The 22,487-nt window shown below is 41.1% G+C and overlaps 1 protein-coding gene across 1 annotated transcript; it reads left to right on the plus strand.

The window, feature by feature from the left end:
- The first annotated feature begins 10,704 nt into the window (after nt 1–10,704).
- On the plus strand, nt 10,705–22,168 carry LOC134165308 (acyl-CoA (8-3)-desaturase-like). Its single transcript, XM_062621954.1, has 12 exons — nt 10,705–11,113; nt 12,749–12,859; nt 13,252–13,449; nt 14,509–14,610; nt 14,783–14,911; nt 17,643–17,700; nt 18,133–18,209; nt 18,669–18,766; nt 19,118–19,214; nt 20,283–20,362; nt 20,563–20,688; nt 21,071–22,168. The coding sequence occupies exons 1-12, from the start codon at nt 10,895–10,897 to the stop codon at nt 21,120–21,122; spliced, it is 1,347 nt and encodes a 448-aa protein (XP_062477938.1). The 5' UTR covers nt 10,705–10,894; the 3' UTR covers nt 21,123–22,168.
- Nucleotides 22,169–22,487: the final 319 nt, after the last annotated feature.

Below are 22,487 nucleotides of genomic sequence, written 5' to 3' on the forward strand. Positions count from 1 at the left end.
AGGAACGGTCAAACTGTAAATCAGAGTCCCAAGAACACAGTATTTGAGTCAGGGAAAAGCTTCCTCAGCACTTTTTCTACTACGTTATTACGCACTACTAAAGTTCATCTCATGCCAGAGAGCGCAGAAGTCAGGATGTGGTACCAGCCTTCTGCTGCCTTAACATCCTCTGGATAAAATCACAAACTGCTTCTACTTTGAAGCTGTCCGCCTGCAAACTCCAACCACTCCTTTTTACCTGTCCAAAAGGGAAAGCAGCGCTTGGAGCTTGTTCACAAAGAAGCAGTTTGTTGCAGAAGTAATTAGCAAAGAAGGACAATTTGGTCAGGGAATACTGCAGAGTTTCAGTTACAACCAGGGAAAGGCAATGGAAGAGCCCTTTTCCAACACCAGTTATTTACTACATGAATTAGACAGTAAATGTTTGCTGACTTGCATGTAACCCTACTTACAAATCTTCCTGCACAGTAAATAAAATTCACATACCTGGCTTAGGTTTGTAGCCTATAGATACTGCTATAAAATGCAAACTTCATGCAGCACCTTTGGGGCTCAGAGTTGGACTTAACATATCCATTGCTCCTCTTTCATCCTTCATGCAACACAGAGACCACTAACTGAAAGTGAAGGCTTTCCATGCACTCCAAAGGATTAAAAAGCAGGGATATAAACCAAATAAAAGTGGAACTCTTTAATATTTTATTTTATAAATCTAAAATCAATGTAGGACACAACTCATCAGAATAAACATGAATTCTGCAGGTTTAAACCTGCCAGCATACAGCTGGGACAATCCATGCTGTTGCAAAACCACCCAAGCAAGCTTGTGTTAAGACAGTTGTAAAAGAAGTTAACACTTTGGAATGTGTTTTTCCACTGTAATCCAGGCTGCTATTTTGAAGACTTTTGTCTCACTTGTGTTGATAGTAGCTTTTTACTGTAAGTGATAAACCAAAAATATTAATTTGTAATGTATAAGGTTGGCAAGTGAGGAAGAAATAAATCATGATGGAGTGACTACGCTAGTGGACAAGGGAAGAGTTAAGGATGTCTCTTATCTGGACTTCTGTGAGGCCTTTGACATGGTCCTCTACAACAACCTTCTCTCTAGGTCATATTGTACCTCTATTATCTCTAGGTATATTTTACTTCTGTTATCTCATATTATCTCTAGGTCTAAATTGGAGAGATGTGGATTTGAGGGATGGACTATTCAGTGGATGAAGAACTGGCTGGATGGTCACATGGTGGTTGAAGGCTGAGTTTTATCCCACTGGTTCTCAGCATGCCACAGCTTCTTATGGAGGTATTTTTGAGTTTCAAAGTTGGTAAGGTGAAAAGAAGTGGTGAGGTAATAAAAAAAAAGGATTAGAAAGTGCCCTGAGAACCTTTCTTTCATTTCCACACACCCACAGCTTGCAACTTTATTCATAGGGTTATGAAGCTTACATTATCACCCCGTACATTGAGCAAATTGTGTATGCTGCAATATCAAACTTTAAACTCATGTCCCACAGCTGATACTTAAAGCTACCATAATGAGTATTTTTATTACATCCTGCTTTGCTTTGCTCGTTGGTGCATGGCTGATGAATCAAAAGCGTTTCTGATTCAGCAGGTTGGAGCTTCATAAGGGAGTGTTGAAAAGGGGATCAGAAATCTCAGCAGGCCCTGAGAGAAAGCAAGATATAACATTCCAAAACTGGTTGGCTCTGCTCACCCAGACATAACAGGAATAATACAGGGAATCTTAGCTGGAAATAGCTTATTTTTATGACATACCTCTCTGGTTTTAGGTAAGCTCCTACTGTGGTGTGGTAGCTAAGAGTGTGCATTCCCCAAACAGGAAGGAAAAATCACACAAAAACAAAGCGGTGATGGTATTTTTATATGTATTATTATTGTGGTTTTATCTGATGTTGTGTTTAGCTCTAATTCCCACTTCAACAAACATTAATAAATGAAGACAAATACTTTTTCAGCTCCGTGACGAGCCGCAGCCTGGTAAATCCACTTCTATTGCAACAAGTCATTGTCTTGGGCTATTTAATAATACAAGAGGAACAGGAGAAGATCAGATTAATACTTGGGACATTTAGTATGAGGGTGGGATTTCAGTGGTCCTACTATGTCAGTGGAAGTGGAATGAGTAATTCCTGAGAAGAACTACCCCTTAAATCACTGCCAGCAACAGCCGCAGTAGCCACAGCTGCCATTATTTTCCTTTCCACGTTGGATAAGTCACTGCATATTCAGCCCATATGTGATAATAAAATAGATGTTGTAGTTAATCCCTATTGAATCTGGTTTTATATCCTCCTTCGGGCATTCACTTTTGAACACTGGGCTTGTTGGACTACTGCTCTGACCTAACACAGGCTCTCTTCTGCTACCCCATGCCTATCTGTTGGTTTAGATAGCCCATAGACACTGATAATTGCAGCCTTAATCTGTTTGCGTAACACCGATACAAGTTTGTAAATAGGTAGAAATGCCCATGTAAGCAGTCCCCAGTTACATACCAAATGGTATGCAACAGCCAGGCACAGTTCTGTGTGCTAAAATGGACTTATGAGTCAGAGTGAAAATTAAGGTCATGTAGATTGTGTATGCAGCAATCCTTGCAGTGTATATAGGCTTTGCATAATTAGCTTGCTCTTACTCAATGTTCCCCATACTGTGCTGGTACAAAACTGCATGCATCAGCACACCATTTTTTTGGCACAAGAAGTGGGCACAGATAAATAACTAACTCTGAAATACATAACATGTTTTACACTGGGTACTTAAACCAAAGCAGAGTGAAGGTGCTGCCACAGATGAGCACTTAGAGAATCAATCTGGGCAACCCTCTGATACCACACAACATAAAAAACAAAGTTCCTGTAGCTGCTTTTCCTTACACGAGGATTTACATGTCTCTTGTGCTCAGCTGACACTTCCCATGTCTTTTAACACAGTAATTGCTGATGCTGCTATTCTCCTGTCAAGTTTGACAGAGACCAGCAAGCATGATCCTATATGTGAAAGAAAGCAGCATACAGGGATGGTTTCCATAGCAAACTAGGCTTATAAAACACATTGATGATTAATTCATACTGGAGTTTGAACTGGTGATTTTGGATATTCATGTTAGATTTCTTGGGTATGATATGTAATAAAACCAAACCAAAACCAAAAACCAAAAAGCTTCTTCAGAGCATGTGTTTCTAGATTCAGTTTAGTAGCCAATCAAATCATAGAATCGCAGGATGGTTTGGTTTGGAAGGGACCTTAAAGCTCATCCAGTTCCAACCCCCTGGCATGGGCACGTACACCTTCCACTAGACCAGGTCCACTAGACCAAGCCCTGTCCAACCTGGCCTTGAACACTGCCAGAGATGGGGCAGCCACAGCTTCTTTGTGCCAGGGCCTCACCACCCTCACAGGGAAGAATTTCTTCCTAATACCCAACCTAAATCTCCCCTCTGTCAAGATTATTTCACTTGATGCTCATTTTTCCTCAGGTATTCTCAGCCATTACAGGCATGCCATCTCTCTGATGAGATCTAAATAGCCTTAAGTGACCAAGGATCTAAATGAGGAAATTCTTCACAACTCATCAAAAAAGTATTGAAGCAAAGTGACATAATTCATATTCTGACACAAAGCTGCCACAACAGGAATCTCCAATCCATGAGATGAGGAATATACAGACACACACTCCTCTGTGTCTGACTGGAAGCAGCAGAAGTTCATAAGGCTGGTTACCAGCTGTAAATGTTCTGCTGATTAAGACTTCACAAAAACCCACGTACTGCTGTAAGTTAGTAACCTTTTTGGTTCTGTCATGAGGAAAGATCATCTCTGATTATTTCTCCCTCCCAAACGGAGTTTTGCAGGCTGAATATTTCTCCATATGGAAACAGGAGAATTCAAGCATACAGGAATCTTCTGAGACACAAGCAGTGACTATTTATTCCCCTTTAGTTTAGCACTACTTGTTGGTTCCCTTGCCATGCAAAATCACAGTGGTAAAAGTACATTTCAGTTTGCAGGAGCCAAACAAATTCATTTACTTCTTATGACTGTTTAGATAATTTTCCAAGTTCTCACTAAAGGGTTGAGGGAATAAAAGCTTCCTACACTTGCAGCTCTTAAAAGCGAGCATATCACTTTATCTTTAGTTCTGGTTGTAGTTACATACGTTAAACACAGACATTACACTGTTCTCATGGAAGTGCATTTAGCAATTCCCCTGTATGCATTTTCAATACAATAGCACTGCCAGTCCTAAAGGAGTGCCTACATTGCATGACGTAGCATGTTAACATAGAATCACCACACTGGCCTCCTTCCCACTTTATCCCCTGGGTGCAGGCAACCAATTAAAGAGCCCATTCCTGGCTCTTGGAGATGCTGCAAGGCAAAGTTGGCACAATCAGCACCAAAACATCATTGAGAAGCAGGGAATTAGCTCGTTGGCTTCATTCAGACTCTAACTTGTACCTGCAGAGCCCAACTTGTAGCTTCAGAGCCTAGCTTGTAGCTGACTCTACCAGCACTGTGTAACAGAGGACATCATACACAATAATAGATGCTTCCACTTAGCTCTTGCATTATAGAAGTTACCACTTCATATTGCACACAACTGTTCATCCTCTCAGGTATTCAAGGCATGCTGTTACTTTATTCTCTGTGCAGTAATGAGTGGAGAAGTAGGGAAAGGAGAGGCATTATCCTGATTTTAAACTGCTTCTTCCCTGTACCAGAGCCTCATCATGGTGCCGCTCGGATTGTAGTGTGTGCCTGGGGCATATCCTTTGATAGCAATCCATCAAAAAGGATAATGAAGGGCAGCATTTGAACAATTGACTCAGTCCTAGCACACCATTTTTCAGTCCTTTGTAGAGCTGGAACAAGCACAGCTCAGAAGTGCAACTGAAGGACCCAGGCTGCCTAAGATAGCAACTTAGCTACCGTATCACTCTTGTGAAACCAATAACAAAGGATGGAAATTGCTGTTGCAGTTGCCAGTAGCCACTGAATCCAAGATGTAGAAAGCATCTAAATGGGAACTGAATTCCTGCTTCAAATGGATTCTGAGAACCAGACAAGAAATGCCATGAGAGGCCAGTTCTGCCAGTCTTGAATTCTTTCTTAGCCTGTGGTATACCTCCAGTCCCCATGTGGGTGAGAGGTGGGAATTACGGCTTTGAATTGCTTTTGCTAGGGAGAGAATAGAATCTTGGTGATTACACTACCGTAACAAGTGTATAACCACCATATTATGATAGCAAAGTGGAGGATCACCTCTTCCAGCTTCATTTGAGAAAGAAAACAAACACAAGCGTTCTCTGAGAAGCAGAGTCCTGCCAGCATGTCAAGCATGTTCCAAGTATGCCTATGGGACTGGGCCCTTCAGGGGATGTGGCAGACAGGAAAACTGAACATGCCCCACCCTTAAGTGGGTGACAAGATGAACATTGCATAGACTCAGGCAGTTCTGTACATGCACAGGAGCACAGCTCAGCATTTAAAGAGCTTTAGAGTGATAGCAGAACGCACCTACTGAGCCAGCTGTAGGCAACGCCAGGAGAAAAGGCATTTGAGTTGGTAAGCTGGAATATAGTCACCTGTATTATCAGACTTCATTGTAGACATCACCTCTATTTCTGGTTGGCTGTTCCTTAATGGATATACATTTTACACATAGATATGGATATGTATGTAAATTTCCTTCAGGCCAGGTGACAAACACATTGGCCACTACTCAATTATTTAATAGCTTAGGCAGTAACCCTGAAAGACTGTCTATTTTTTGCAGAGATGGGTGGTAAGAGGAATCATAGAATCACAGAATCATAGGATCACAGAATGGTTTGGGTTGGAAAAGACCTTAAGATCATCCAGTTCCAACCCCCTGCCATGGGCAGGGATGCCTCACACTAGACCACGTCATGCTCTGCCCTTATGCATCAGTTCTGTAGCCCCATCATAGAAGGCCACCAAATTGGTCAGGCAGGATTTGCCCTTTGTGAAGCCATGCTGGCTGTCACAAACCACCTTATTGTTTTTCATGTGCCTTAGCATGCCATCCAGGAGAATCTGCTCCAAGATGTTGCCAGGCACAGAGGTGAGACTGACTGCTCTGTAGTTTCCCATTATTATTCCTTAGATAAGGTTATTGAACGTCAGTATTGGTGCAAATGCAGAAGTGCCTTACCATCTTCCACCAGGATCTCCCGTGACACCCTGAAGTTTGTGAACCACTTTAGAATTTGATAAAGGTAAACCACCCCAATTGTAATAGCATTTATGAAATAGGTAAAGAAATGAATATTCACACAGAGCCTGTTGGACCAGTTAAAAGGACAGAAACATTTTCATTCAAATCAGGTTGCAAACAGACAGACTCAATAAATTACTGTGTTCACATGAGTCGAATGACAAGTAAATGTAACAAATAATCGGTTTGTGAGACTGACCCCACAAAGAACCATTTTGTGCCAGTATTGCATTTAGAGGATTTCAGTGGGACTCAGGATCTAATAGCACAGCTTTCAAGTCTCACCAAATAAAAAAGGGAGGAATCCTTAATATTTATAATACCTTCACCAAGACTTCTATTTAGAAATGTCTTCAGGTATTCCCAAACACAGCATGCAGTGAAATCCATGCATTAGTACTTAAGATAGTATGATCACTCAAACACTCATAAAATGTTAGTGCTGTTGCTCATAATTGTGGGTATCACCATTCCAAGCACCCTTGGATTTGGGAACACAGAATCGTTCCAGGTACTGGTTAGAAGGGATTTCCAAATTGCATTCAAAGCAGGTTTTTAATAACTCTTTTTTAAAACAGGATCCTTTTCAAGGACATCTATTGTTAGGAAATAACCTGATCAGTGTTATAAGTACCTGCACCTACACACAAACCAATATAAAAAGAAAGAATAAATGGAGGTGTTCTTAAAAACCAAAGGCAAAAATGCAAAGTTCAAATTCCTCCTGCTTTGTGCTTTGGGCTTGATATTATTTGTTACGTAGAAGAAGGCTGTTGTTGTCTGTAGTTTACAATACATGTAAGTTGCTCAACAGGTTGCAGATGGGTCATGTTGCTCATGGTGGTATCTCAATTTAAGATCTCCATGTTTTCCTCCTTTGGGTGGTTTGTCCACAGAAAGCTGGGTCAGAGAGCTGGAGAAACCAAGCAGGATTATTAAGAGGGTAAGATGATGGAAAGATAAATTCTTTCAGCATTCTGTCATTATTCTGTAATAACAACAGTAGAATAAATACAGTAATAACTAAAACATAAATCTTGGCAACTTGATAAGAAATCGCACAGCAATTACTATCAAGGAAGAGTTTGTTCTATAGTTTAAGACTCAATTTGAATCTTAATCAGCAGAACTTCCCTATTCTTAAATATATTTACCACTATACAAAATATAAAATATACACTACCTGAACACTTTATCAGCAGGGTGGTTATGCTTAGCATAAGTAAATATGCTGGTATTTGAAGTTTGGGTTTTTGTGATATGTTGAATGTTGGAAACATTCTATTAGACACATATTGATCCATACTATCTTTTTGTGCCAATGAATCAAGTTTATTGGTTCAAGGGTATTGACACAGGGTGTCCACTAGAGCCATTATTCTGATCTATGTTGGGTTAGAAGAGATTCAGTCTATGTGTATTAGTGAATCAAAAATAAGGGCAATCTTTAAAAGTACTATTCCTTTCCTTTTGTTGTTCTGGTTTTTGTTCTTTTTCTTGCATATGATGCAAAACCAATCTATCACAAACCTCTGGAATCTCTAGCATCAGACTCCGGTGTGAATTAATCTTAGATCTACTTTATAAGCCTAAACCATCCCTGTATGCTGATTGCTGATTGTTGGGCTCTTTCACATACAGGATCATGCTTGCTGGTCTCTATCAAACTTGTCTGGAGAACAGCAGTGTCAACAGATACTGTCTGAAAAGATGTGTGGGTAGCGTCAACTGAGCACAAGAGATGTAAATCCTCGTGTAAGGAGAAGCAGCATCAGGAACTTTGGTTTTATATCATGTGGTGTCACAGGGTTGCTCAGATTGATTAAGTGCTCATTTGTGACAGCAGCTTCACTCTGCTTTGGTTTAAGTATCCAGTGTAAAGCATGTTATGTATTTCAGAGTTAACCTATTTATCTCTGCACACTTCTTGTGCCAAAAAGAAACGTTTTGCTGCTATAGAGTAACTTGGGGGTTTTGCCTGTATATAGGAACTCTCCAGATGAAGAAATCTGCAATAATTATAGCATATTTTATCACCACCTACTGAACGTGACTTGTGTAAGACTCTACACATATTCCATGCTAGAACGTAAACACATTATTTGTTTGGACGCTCCTGACTTCCATTTAGAGCAAGATAAACAGTTACAAAATGCAATGTGACATCACAGTAGAAATTATTCCTCCCATTCCTTTCACACTGCCTTCCAATGAATACCGATAGTTACATTTCTCTTTCTCAATGGTTCAACCATTGCCACATGTCAGAAACTTTTAAAGAGCTGGTTTAGGCTTGACTGATTTATTTGCAAGATGCTACATGATTTAAAGAATCAGAATTGCATCATTCACAGTTCTGTGTCAACCAGAAAGACTGCCCATTCTATGCAGGGCTACGTGAGACTGCTATGTGAGATTTCATCTCTATCCAGCTGGTTTTGGGCTACTGTTACTGGGAAAGAAGGAAGACAAAGCCCAAGTCTTCACACTTACCATTGTGTTTGCAGTCTGAGATTTGTAGTGTGCTAAGAAAAAGAACTGTAAGCTGCAAAGCATCGTCATCACTTTACAGCACAGATCTCCTGTAAGCTCCATTCCAGAGTCCTTTAAGGACAAACTCTTCAAAATAAAGTTATTCTGTATAAATGAAATGCTCCCTTTTTGCTGATGCAGAGGCCTATCAGATCATCTCTGCTTTGATCAGCTCTCGCCAAGGCTTCCTGCATGCCACCTGCTTGGGAAACAGGGAACACAGCTGTAATTTCACCTCACCCTGTGGAGGAACCTTGGTCAAGGATAGAGTTTGGTTTTCTTATCTTTCTGTCCTTCCTGAAGCTTGCAGCTTCAGCTGAGTTTTCTCAGTCCTTCTCAGAACTGGGAGCTCATCACAATGACCATTGTTCTTTGACTCCCAGTATGTGAATAGTCTGTGAAATTCACTGTCACAAGACAGTTGAGACCTAGAACTTCTTAGGCTTCATGCAGGGACTAGCCTTTGCTGTAGACAATATTTGTGCTTATAAAAATGCTAAATTTATAAACATACAGAAGTTTGGAGAAAGGTGGAAAACTCATGTTTAACAGTATGACACGGTTTACTGGTGGACTTGGCAGTCCTGGGGCAAAGGTTGGACTTGATGATCTTAAAGGTCTTTTCCAACATAGTTGATTCTATGATTCTATTGCATAAGAACAAGAGAATCCTAAATCTCAAGTTTTTATCAATCAAGTTTATATCAAGATCAATATTCCACATATGTAAGCTTAGTTTTTTCTGAGTCACCTGCAAAACTGGTGTGACTTTATAGGAATATAGCATTCCCTTCTCTTTGCCATTTACTACAGATGAGAACTCTCATCTTTTTACTGCATAGCAGATCCTCTCTGAACATCAGAGATATTTAGACTTTGGCTCTACAGGGCTAAGATGTAAGTTAGGCTAATTATGTACACAGTGCCATTAGATGTAATGTAATTGACAGTGAAACAATGTTAATAGTTGCTGTTGTTGTTGTTGTTATTAACCCCCAAATCTTTTGCTGTTTGTTGTTGACTTAAGAAGGAATTCTTTGAACAGTGAGATGCATGAATGACTGGAATATATGCAGGAAACTGAAAGGAACTGTATGCAAAGAGCTGTCAATATGCAAGCTAAGTTAACTGGAGATAAATAATGTTTCCTTAATGCACTGTTTGTGTACTCTGATCTGGTGGTATAATAGTAGATAACAATGCTTTTAGTTAAAAATGAGACATAGATTGAGCATTTCAAAGACCAAGGACAGCCTGAAGGTTTTGGGTAGTGATGAGACAGTTAAGAGAGACCTCATGGAGAGGCTGGAGCATGCTGCTGCTTTCCCTATGCTAGTGCACAAGTTGGCTCTATGCCTTGAAGGCAGAAATTACAGTTGAATGAGAGATGTTTGTTAGCAAATACATTTAATAGCAGCTTTCGGCTGTTCACACAGGCTCCTTTACAGCTTTACATTTTGGTGCTGGATGACATGAAGCTCAACTCTGTGTCATAAGCTGGTTGTCCTAATGTTAATGACTGATTAAAGGATTACAGGATGCTGACAGTGCTTCAGTTTTCTATGACAGTCACTGGATATTTGCAGCAGAAGAGCTGCCCACAGCCTTCCTGAACTTTCTCTTCTGTCTAATCCCCATTATTGACTCAGCAGTATGGATGTAAGTTAACAGCTTACCTTATCCAGTTCCCAATGCTCTATGAAGGTGCTCACCTAATAGTCCTTTCTGGATTTTTGCCATCTCTAACAGATAATCCACTGAAGTTTTTCTATTTATGCATATTTTTATTCAGTTGAAGTAGTCTAGAGCTCTCATGAGTAATTAGACCTTCTCAAGGCAGATCAGAAAGGAGAAGGAGGAATAGGGCTTTTATTCAAGGGTGTGGCAAAGTGTCTGGTGTGAACATGGAAAGGGAGGAAACTATGGAAGGGTGTGTTTGGGCAAGGGGAGCCAACCAGCCTAAAATCACAGGGAGTGGCTTGGAGAGGGACTTTATAACGGGCAGGCTGAGATGGTTCATTCTCAGCCTGGACACAGTGCTGCAAAACTTAGACCAGTTGCACCTCAGCACCAACTGCACATCTACCAGTACAGATGGCTCCACAGACTGGCTCCACCAGAAAGGAGACAAGACCTGCTTCAGCCTTTCTGCAGCTTCTCACTTGGGAAGAGATCAAGATGCACAATGGCCATGGGCAAGGACAGGAGCAATGGCTGGTGATTGACAGGAAAGTGTATGATGTCAGCAAGTTTTCCAAACGACATCCTGGAGGCAGCCGAGTTTTAAGCCACTATGCTGGGCAAGATGCTACGGTAAGGTCTAGGAGGGCAGAGGAGGAAGTTGTGTCGTGGTCAGGGTAGGAGGACATGGTGTTTCCATGGCATCTGCCAGTGGAGAGTGATCGTGGTAGCTGGCATTGTGCTTGGGGCATGGATTTGCCTAAAGCCAGGATCCCGGACTTTTTTCCAAGTTCTCTTGACTATTCCAGAGCTCACTGTATATACAGTGAGAATTATACACATATATAGAATTGTGTATATATGGTGAGAATTGTGTGTATATGGTGAGAATTATCTTCCTCTGTGGATTACTTTGTATGTATAGATGATATGCATTGCAGAATATTATGCTGATATCAAATGCTGAAGGATAGGTGTGTTGCAGATGATATTCCTTAAAGTTAATCTCTCATAAGATAGGAATCAGGGCCTAAGAGCAGGGGGAAGAAAGGACAGGTTGCAGGACTGAAAGGCTTATGTTTCTGTGACACAAATCTGTGGTACTGATATTGTGGGTAGAAAATGCTGCTTGGAAGGGTTCTGGCTCCTGTTTCTAAGGTGCAGCACTGATGCTTACAGCTTGACTCAGTTCTAGAATTCCTGGCAAGAGGGAGCTGCATAAAAAATACGTAAAACCCTGTAGGATAAGGGGCACAGAATCATAATGGAAATGTTTCCCCATCCTCTGGGTCTGAACTCATCTTTCACTGTGACAAAGGGCTGCTAGGTATGTATAAAAAGCTCATCTGCCCAAAATGTCACCTTGCTCTGATTCCCTCTAGACTAACATACTCAGGTTGTCTCTAAAGAAGAGACCCCAGAAGAATGTCAGACTGCAGAAATCCTCTGTCTTCCAGGGGCTTAATCCTGACCACATGTGCAGAATTTCTTTGTTCATTGATTTTTCGAGCCAAAATCAGCCAGTACCTCATTAGACAATGAGGAGTCTGTTAAATGTACTCTTTCTGGAGTATGGTCAGCTTCTTTAACTTTCTTCTGGAAAAATTCCCTGAGAACATGAAATAAAGAAGAGGTTTGATTTATGTGGAATTTCATCCTTTATTCCTAGTTTGTGTTTGATTTTGAAACTGGTATTTCAAATGGTTCTTGGACAGGCCCATTTTTGTGTCACTGGTATTACTCCATTCCCCAAACTGTCAATCAGCCTGAAAACTTACAAGGAATTGTAAGAGATACGCAGTTAGTCCTGCTGTGTGGGGAGCTTCATTGTATATCTCTCATGGTCCTAATGTAATGAGGATTTTAAAAACATCATCTCAAGTATAGCAAAGACTCTTTCATTGACGTGTTTTTCTGCTCCTGGGTCCCATTCATAGGGCAGGGCTGCTGGCTAGAGGCTTCTAGGGAAGGACTGTGCTGAAACAAGCAGATGAAAGAGCATGCTTTCCTCTGCAAAGGGTTTTTCATCAAACACTTTCATGTTTATTACCAGCCTCTCCCAGGTACTCTTATGAAATCTGATTTCTTGAAACTTCTCCAGCTTCCTTGGGCCGAGCTACAGTTCATGGCAAAGAATTACAGGAGCAACCAAAGGGGACAAAAATGGACAAAAGAAACTGGATTATATATTATATACCAAAGACCTGGAATAAGGACTCAGCATCTGGTGCTTATCCTTTCTTAACCCTTCCATTTGTGTCTTCTCAGGATGCCTTTACAGCATTCCATAACGACAAGTCCCTGGTGAAAAGATACTTGAGATCACTGCTGATTGGGGAGCTGGCACCAGATCAACCCAGCTTTGAGTCTAATAAAAAAGTGAGTGTCCTAGAATCCAGCAGTGGGAATGGCTTGGGGTTTGGTATGGGAGGAGAAGGAAAACAAAAGAGCTATCAGCATGCCTGACACCATGCCATAGGCATGGAAACATGCACTGTCCCAGAATCACTAAACCCACACCTGGGTGTGAGCAAGGAGCCCCAGATTCTGCTCGGTTCTTCCCACTGCAATGTGTCAATATGAAAGCTCGTAAGTAACTTGTTTTCCAGTGTCAAAGCAAGACCAAGATCTGTTGATCTGATGCTCACGTTTATACAAAGGACCCTCTGAGACAATATCTCCTGTGACTTCCATGTCTACTTTGGGATTCTTGGGTCTGCCGTGCTTCATTTTCAGTGTAGTCAGTGCATGAATACTCACTTTTCCCACAGAAAGCACTTTTAGAGGATTTTCGTGAGCTGCGCTGCTCTGTTGAGAAGATGGGACTTCTGAGGCCAAATTACACCTTTTTCTTCCTGATTTTCCTTCACTTCCTGGTACTGGATGTTGCATCCTGGCTCGTGGTCTGGCACTTTGGAATATCCTTTGTGCCTTTCGTGGTTGGCATGGCGTTCTTCACCACTGCTCAGGTAAACTGCTGACAGCCATTCAACACTGCAGACCTGTTTGGCTCTCCTGGGTAGAAGATAATGAGATGCTGATATCCCAGCTGTTGCTTTACTTCCTCATCTTAGATCCTGTAGTCTGGCTGAAGACAAGCATGTTGTACAACACAGTTTTGGTTGCCTCCAGGAACCCATTTTGCTGACAAGCTGCTCTCCAGGGTTGGTGGGGTGCTGTGAAGCTGGCATTTCATAAGATGGGATGAGCTGATCTCCTCACTCACCCAAGCAAAGGAGGGAATATTTCATGCTCAACTCCACTGTTGTGATACTGATAGCTCTGGTGCTTGTTGGGTCCTTTAGGAGCCAGTTATACTCAGTAGTCCTGAAAAATAGAAGGGTATGGTACATGTCAGGGTTGGTGGAGGGAAGGAGGGAATAGGGACTTTGTGACCCTTAGATGGGAAACACTGGAGGGTGAAGTGGGGAAGAAAGCAAGATTCTTAGTGGCGCTGAATCCTTAGGTTTGTTGAGACATCCATGGACAAAGTGTGAAGTAACTCATCTTTTTTAAACTATCTGTTTTATTTGTCCAATATCTGCTAAGGCAGATACTCCTCAGAGAGCATTCTTGTATTTCCATAGGAAAAATTGAGTGTAATCAAGTTGTGGATTTGGAAATGCTTACATTATCTAGCTAGTTACTTGGAAATCATCAATTTGCAATGGGAGCAAAAGACCTCCACGCTGTAACGGTCGACTTGATTGTAATGCTATTTTGCTACTTTCCCCTCAGCTGCTCCAATAAAATCAGTATCTGGTATCTGAAGAGTTGCACCAGATGATCCTTGAGGTCTTTTCCAACCTGGTATTCCATGATTCCATGGCGTTCTATGATGCTGAGCAGCTTTAGGACAGTAGCCTGGAAGGAAGTTCTCAGCACTGAGCATCTAAGAGAGGCGGTGGGGTTTCTTCCCCAAACCAGGAGAAAGACACACTCATACTCTGAAGTTACAGAGCCTCCCAAGGCAAATGAATGCAATGCCACTGTGACTCTTCTTCCTCGGTGACCCTTTTGTCTTCCAGATCCAGATGGGCTGGTTCCAACATGATCTGGGGCACTGCTCTGTCTTCAGGAAGCCTAAATGGAATCGACTTCTGCAGATTGTGGTGATAAATGTTCTGAAGGTAGTTTCCTCATATTGGGAATATTCTGTGTGATTAATGTGGATTAAGCAATGAATGGGAGTGTCCTTACAGTCCGATAATATTGCCTGGGAGAGAAGTGTAGTGTAGCTGTGAATAAGAGGTGGATAAATAGCAATTGGTGATGCTTTTCTAGTATCATGTTTTTGTGCAGGGGTTACCAGCCAGCTGGTGGAATCACCTACACAACCAGCACCATGCCAAACCCAACTGCTTCCGCAAAGACCCTGACCTCAACATGCACCCACTCCTCTTCAGCTTGGGAAAGACCCTCTCTGTGGAGGTGAGCATGGGCATGTTTGGAGAAACAAAGATTTTAATGACAGGAAGCTATAGAGGAGGGTATAATAACAACCAGGTTATGCCTTTCTGCATGAACTCGTAATTCCCAAGGTATTCCAAGTCTGAGAGTCTCATTTACTTACTGGTTATTATGATTCTTAGTTGCTGTTCCAGTTTAAACCCAGCTGGTAACTCAGAACCACGCAGCCATTTGCTTACTCTCAGCTTCCTCTCCTCTTCGGGCAGAATAGGGTGGAGAATAGAAAGAATTTAAACCCCAAGGGTTGAGAAAAGAACAGTCCAACAACAAAAGTATAATATGAAACTTCTAATGATAATCATAAGAGAAATAATTAGGGGAAAGAATATAAAGCTAAAAAGGGAAAGGAAAAAACAATAAACACAAGTGATGCCCAATGCAATTGCTCACTATCTGCTGATGGATACCCAGCCTGACCTGAGCAGTGATCTGCCCTTCTGGGTGACTCTCCCCAGTTTCTATGCTGGGCATGATGTGCTGTGGTATGGAATACCCTTTTAGCTAGTTTGGGCCAGGTGTCCTGTCTCAGCTTTCCATGCCTCTCCTCACTGGCAAAGCATGAGACCGAAAACTTCTTGATCAGGGTAAGGATTACTGAGCAATGACTAAAACACTGGTGTGTTATCAGCATTGTTCTCAGACTAGAGCTGAAACACAGCACTACACCAGCAACTAGGATTGAGAAATATAACTGTTATAGCTGAACCCAGAACAGGCACCAGCTCCTGAGAAGCAACGTCTTAAAATCAGTGCTTAAGTTCTCTGTGCTGGTAGAAGAGCAAGGTAAGCACCTTGCAGACAGCACAAAGAATGAGTCAGTCCACTTGCATTAGTGTTAGATGTTAGTGATGCTGTAGATAGTGAGTCAGATGTTCCCTCTGGGGCCTTTGGCTGTGGGAACTGTTTGGCAACTAAATCCTTCAGGATCAGTACTGGTGCTATGCACAAAACACAAGCATAGGAAATGATGTCTTAATCATAAATTTTATGGCTTTCATAAAAATAAAAACCATGAACAGGCCCTCCCTGCATTCTTATGATTTCTGATTCCATCAGAATAGGCAAAGTCTCTTGCCTCTTCATTCCCTGGCAATTCTCTTTACTCTTGGGGTGATGAAATGGTGTCTCTGCTATCTCAGAAAGACTCCTGTAAAGAAAGTTTGCACAAAATATTTATCCATAGAAAACTGTTAGCTGCAAGTAGGAAGGATTTTGTCCATGATCTTCTGAAAGCTCTCTCATGGCTATATATGAGCATGAGCATGAACATCTCTAGTGGCTATGCTAGACTGGGTTTGATGGAAGTGAAAATGTAGGAAATCAGTTCTCATGTCTTGCTGCTTTTTAAAAGAAAACAAGTCAGGCACATTGTGGATGGGCAAAGTGGATTTCAGAGCTTTTCTTTCATAGAATCATAGAATAGTTAGGGTCGGAAAGGACCTTAAGATCATTCAGTTCCACACCTCACACTAGACCATGTCACCCAAGGCTCTGTCCAACCTGGCCTCAAACACCGCCAGGGATGGAGCATTCACAGCTTCCCTGGGCAACCCATTCCAGTGCCTCAGCACCCTCACAGTAAAGAACTTCTTCCTTATATCCAATCTAAACTTCCCCTGTTTCAGTTTGAACCCCTTGTCCTGTCACTACAGTCCCTAATGAAGAGTCCCTCCCCAGCATCCCTATAGCCCCCTTCAGATACTGGAAGGCTGCTATGAGGTCTCCACGCAGCCTTCTCTTCTCAAGGCTGAACAACCCCAACTTTATACCAGTGAACTTTTTTTGTTTCAGTTTTGACCCAGTGAAAACATCTTTGAGGTGTTCCTGCTTTTATTTTCTCACTAATAGGGAAGATCTGGAAATAGTTTGTTTTGCTTTCTTATTATTTTGTCATCTGAAGAATCATAAGCACAAGATGTGCAGATAACGTTAAGAATCTTTTTGTACGAATAGTGAAAAGATACACTGGGAAGGAAGAAAGAAAACCATTGTGCTTTTTTGTAAATATTTCATCTCTGCTGCTTCATGTACTTCAAGGTAAAGTATTCAAAACATTCAAGGATGATGTCTCTATAGAGTGCTTGCTTCTCTGACGTTGCAGAAATTATTGTACAGTCATTATAGGATGGCATCGAAATGTTTTTGTCATTTCTGACCACTATCTCCTCTATTACTCCAAGATTTGGAATGTCTGCATCCTATCTCATCTGATGCAGCAATTCAGATGTAGCTTTTACAGCAAACACATCCTGCATTCATCACCCTCCAAGATTCCTGTCTTACTCTTCATGTTAATAACCTGCTCCTCCCCAGGCACTGAAAGTCTCAGCTCTCTGCAGTAAATATGTGGCTAGATGGGACTTTCATTACCAGTGAGCATTGTGAGCATGATTTGTAAGCAATTTTTTTGTGATTTTTGAGCATTTTTGTATCCTGCCATGAGTTTTGGAGCCCTCTTAAAAAATGGCTTTGTTCTGACATTGACATAAGATTGATACCTAGATACAGAGGCTGAAATGAAACCTGCTTCTCTCTTGATTTGGAGCTTCACTACCTGCTTTTCAAGAGTAGGGATTGAAACAGAAAGATTCAGAGGTAGTTCTTGATGTGTTCATTAGACAGGAATAAGGAATACCTCATGAAGGCTCTCAGGTTTCCAACTGGCCCATTGCAATGTCTTTTCATCTTTCAGCTTGGAAAAAAGAAGAAGAAGTTCATGCCTTACAATTATCAGCATAAGTATTTCATCTGTGAGTATCCCCATTTCCTTGCAGTGCTGCAGGAACTTCACCTAAATATCATGACTGCATCTCCTTCCCAAAATGGAGGTTTTAAAGATATTCCTGTTGAAGTCACAGCTCCCAGAAGTTTCCTTCCCACCAAAGAAGGGTCACATGAGGAGTTATTGCCTCTTATGTCTCTCTTAGGATTATGTGGCTTTAGGCACCATGTAGGGGTGAATCAAGTATATGGATGAAAGGATTGAAAAGGCTGGGAAAGAAATGAAGTGGTGACATGAAAAGAGGAAAAGAATATGCTGACATGTGAAAGTTGGTGTAAATGGAAGAGAGCACTTTTATTTCCACTGGAAAGAGAATCTTTCTTCTTAGAGAAGCATATTCTGGAAGATTTATGATGCAGTGCATTGATAAATCTCTCTCTGGTTTCATTCTTTCCTTCAGTATTGGCCCCACTTGCACTTGTACCCTTCTTCCAGCTGTCTATATTCTACTTTGCAATCAAGAGGAAAAAGTGGTTGGTAAGTACTACTTGCAATGTCTAGAGGGAACATTCAAAAACTGCCTCCACTGTGTGGCTACATTAACCTTCACCTCAAGTGATTGGGGCAGTTAGGAGAGAAAAGGCTGATTCTAGGCTTGCTGCAGCAGGAATGCAGTCAATGGGACTGGGAAGATTTTTCTAGAAGCTATTTGGCTTTTTAGTAGCTGAATAAAAGTGAACAGAAGACTATCAGGCCTAGTCCCAAACAGGGCTGTTTGTCTGTGGGTCTTTAGTTACTGAAGGTAATGTGAGTGCTGTTGGATGTTTCAGGGATACAGTCAGCTGGAGGCAGAATGATGGTGTGGAGCCTCCCCTTGGTAAATGAGAGATCAATAACTAAGAACATTTTTAATGCTGGAGTTCAAGTAAAGGGGAGAGGAGGGAGAGGAGGGGCTTCATCAACAAAAACTCATTTTCATCTTGTTTTGTTTTACAGGACCTCTTACTGATTGTGGCTTTCAACATTCGACTCTGTCTCATGTATATTCCTTTAATGGGATTTAACAACTTCATGATCTACTACTGGGTGTCCAGGTAACACACAGCATACCCAGAGTCCCCGTGATGAATACTTGGAAACAATACTGAACTTCAGTGAAAAGAAATGAAAACTAGTCACATTCATTACAATACTCTCAGAAATAACTAGTCAGCCAAGAAGAAACAGTGAAATTCAGCGGTGGGATGGTGGCTGCTCAGGGACATCTGCAACATCTGAGTGGTTCTCAAAAGAAACTCCAAAATGTAGGAAGCAAAGGGGTGACAGAAAATCCTGAATTACGTAAAAGTGCTCTTTCGCTAAAGATGAGATTCAGGAAGATGTTTTAATAGTAAATTTGGATGGGATTATAGCTATGGTAAGTGTGCCTCTGTTTATCTGTGCAGGTACCTGGAGAGTACCTGGTTTGTTTGGGTGACACAGATGAATCACATTCCAATGCACATTGATTATGATACGAATAAAGACTGGGTATCTACTCAGGTGAGAATCTCTTTTTTCTGGAAGGGGTCTGCAATTCTGAATTGTAGAACAGAATTCTTATTCTCATAGCTGTAAGGCTGTGTTAATGAGGTTTGTCCTTGCTCTTTGTTAAATAGGCATTTCTGTAGCAGTAAAACACTTAAAACTGTAGTTGTAACAAAGGACATCTGGAGTAAAAAAAATCATACTTTCTCACTGAAATATTTTCATGTATTTTTCACAACACTTTTCCCTTCTTATTATGAAAAAGTACTGATGATATAACAGATGATCTCCTTTTTAAGCCAACTAAAAAGAAGAAAAATGGGACTGGATACCTTTAAGTTTTACCCTATATTTACAGGTTTACTGCAGATGAGATAAATCTGATAATATTTAGGTCTGGTTAAAATTAATATGTAAATGCAACTTAACTTTACGCACACGTATCCTGCCTCCAGCGATATTATCCCACATAGTGGTTCTAAGCATTTTTTCTTACATTAAGGGGAAAAAACGCAAGGGAACTCGGTATTCTTCTTACCAAATTTGGATGTCTGTATCTGAACAACTGCTACATTCATCAAAGTGAAAGAGACGTTTCTAGAGCATGATTTACCTCATTCTAAAACACACATCTAAAGCAGGTCAGATGAATGGCAACTGGTGTTCTCCATTGACTGTAAGGTGATGAGCTCAGATGCAGATTTCAGACTAAAGGTGTCTAAATCAGGTGAGATGAAGCCTGTGGACACAAACCTTTGCCCTCATCCTTTTGTGTCTGACTCCAATGGTACTAGTTGGAGGAGGCCAGAAGAATGGTTTTTGTTTCTCAACCGGGCATCTTTTCTTTCCATTCTTTCCATCCAAGTGAAAGATGTGAGAACCTCTTTAAAGAATGACAGTTGGGGTTGTGTGCATGACAGTCAAGGTGCTCTTTCTGAGCAAAGAGCTTATTTAAATTGACTTATATGCTAACAACCCATTTAAATCCAGACTTTGATCAATTCTTGAGAGCAATCATGGCTATAATCACTGACTCTGACTTAAATCTAAATCATGTATTTCTTTGGTGTCTTTTCCTCCCAGCTCCATGCAACGTGCAATGTGAAACAATCTGGGTTCAATGACTGGTTCACTGGGCACCTCAACTTCCAAATTGAGCACCAGTGAGTATGATTATGGGAAGAAGAGTGGGAATAATATGGGGAACTTAAAAGACAGCAAGGCCATGTAGTCTCACACTAAAGCATCTCAGGAGACCCTTTGCTCTCCTTCTGGGAGAGGGCAGGGAGTTACTTTGGACAGAGGGAACAGAGAATGATACAAGCCAAGACTTACAGTAACTCCCTCTCCTTCAATTCTGCAGCCTTTTCCCCACAATGCCTCGACACAACTACTGCAAAGTAGCTCCTCTGGTGAAAGCCCTTTGTGAGAAGCATGGCATTGAGTATAAAAGCAAGACTTTACTGACAGCATTTTCGGATATTTTGCAGTAAGTATCACTTAGGAAGATAGTTTTGCATTGTAATTGCTTGCAAGGAAGAGACATAGGCAACCATTTCAAATCTATTTCCATGGAGAGATCAAACCTAGAGTTTATTTCGTTTTTTCTAAAGGCACATAGATTTTCAATTATTTATTTTCAGTTAATTAATTTTTAATTAATTAATTAATTTAAAATAACTTGTGAAGTTTTAAAAATTTGTTTTTTCTTGTTTAATCCTCTCAACATTTTCCCTGTACACAGACTGCTATGAGATAGCCATGCAGGCTTTAATCCTTTTCTTCCATCTACTTAATTTGCTTTCTAAATTGCATCCCATGAATTGAATATTGTCTGCTCATAAGTGATTTTTTACTTTCTTTTCCTGCAGTTCACTGAAGGATTCTGGGGAGCACTGGCTTGAAGCTTATCTGCATGGATAGAAACTGGCAACTCTCAAAGAGAACGTCTTCACCAGGAAACTGCTGCAGAGTCAGCACAGACCAGCAGCGTGTGTGTGTCTTCTGGCATAGAAACTTTGGAGCTGGGCAAAGCTAACTGCAGTAAGAATGAGTGGTAAAGTGGTTTCAAGAGACATTTTTTCTTGTTCTCAACCATGGACCTCTGTTTTTCCTGTTCTCAAAATCAGAACATAGAGCCATGATGAACTGGGCCTTTAAACTGGGGAGAAGTGGCTCTTGAATCAGCTCGCTCAGTTGACTTCATTGAGGTGTCAGCTCATTGCTTATGGAAAAGTTGAGGAACACAAAAGAGTTTGAAAAGTGAACAACAAGACCCACCTGCAACCTGTTGAGCAACTTAAATGTATTATGGACTACAGACAACAGCAGCCTTCTTTTATCAAGCCCAGCGCACAAAGCAGGAGGAATTTGGACTTTGCATTTTTGCCTTTGGTTTTTAAGAACACCTCCATTTATTCTTTCTTTTTATATTGGTTTGTGTGTAGGTGCAGGTACTTATAACACTGATCAGGTTATTTCCTAACAATAGATTTCCTTGAAAAGGATCCTGTTTTAAAAAAGAGTTATTAAAAACCTGCTTTGAATGCAATTTGGAAATCCCTTCTAACCAGTACCTGGAACGATTCTGTGTTCCCAAATCCAAGGGTGGTTACAATGGTGTCATCCACAATTATGAGCAACAGCACTAACATTTTATGAGTGTTTGAGTGATCATACTATCTTAAGTACTAAGGCATGGATTTCACTGCATGCTGTGTTTGGGAATAACTGAAGGCATTTCTAAATAGAAGTCTTGGTGAAGATTAAGGATTAAGGATTCCTACTTTTTTTACTGGTGAGACTTGAAAGCTGTGCTATTAGATCCTGAGTCCCACTGAAATCCTCTAAATACAATACTGGCACAAAATGGTTCTTTCTGCTGTCAGTCTCACAAACCGATTATTTGTTACATTTACTTGTCATTCGACTCATGTGAATGTAGTAATTGAAACCTGATTTGAATGAAAATGTTTCTGTCCTTTTAACTGGTCCAACAGGCTCTGTGTGAATATTCATTTCTTTACCTATTTCACAAATGCTATTACAATTGGGGTGGCTTACCTTTATCAAATTCTAAAGTGGTTCACAAACTTCAGGGTGTCAGGGTAGGTCCTGGTGAGAAGTTGGTAGGCCACTTTTGCACTTGCACTGATACCGAAACCTCAATAGTCTGCTCTTAAAGAGTAATACTGGGAAACTACAAACCAGGATGTGGCTGGTGGCAGCCAGGATGGCTTCACTAAGTGCAAATCCTGCCTGGCCAATGTGGTGGCCTTCAGTGATTGG

This window comes from Pezoporus occidentalis, unplaced genomic scaffold, assembly GCF_034315485.1.
Source record: "Pezoporus occidentalis ecotype Australia unplaced genomic scaffold, CSIRO_AGI_Poc_V1 ctg236, whole genome shotgun sequence".
NCBI classification, from domain to species: domain Eukaryota; kingdom Metazoa; phylum Chordata; class Aves; order Psittaciformes; family Psittacidae; genus Pezoporus; species Pezoporus occidentalis.

What these genes read in the sequence shown, in the direction of transcription:
- LOC134165308 (XM_062621954.1), top strand. Translation starts at nt 10,895, where the DNA reads ATGGCTCCACAGACTGGCTCCACCAGAAAGGAGACAAGACCTGCTTCA. An exon ending in GCTTTGAGTCTAATAAAAAA is followed by an intron (nt 12,860 to 13,251) that starts GTGAGTGTCCTA and finishes CTTTTCCCACAG; the next exon opens with AAAGCACTTTTAGAGGATTT. An exon ending in TCAAGAGGAAAAAGTGGTTG is followed by an intron (nt 18,210 to 18,668) that starts GTAAGTACTACT and finishes TTTGTTTTACAG; the next exon opens with GACCTCTTACTGATTGTGGC.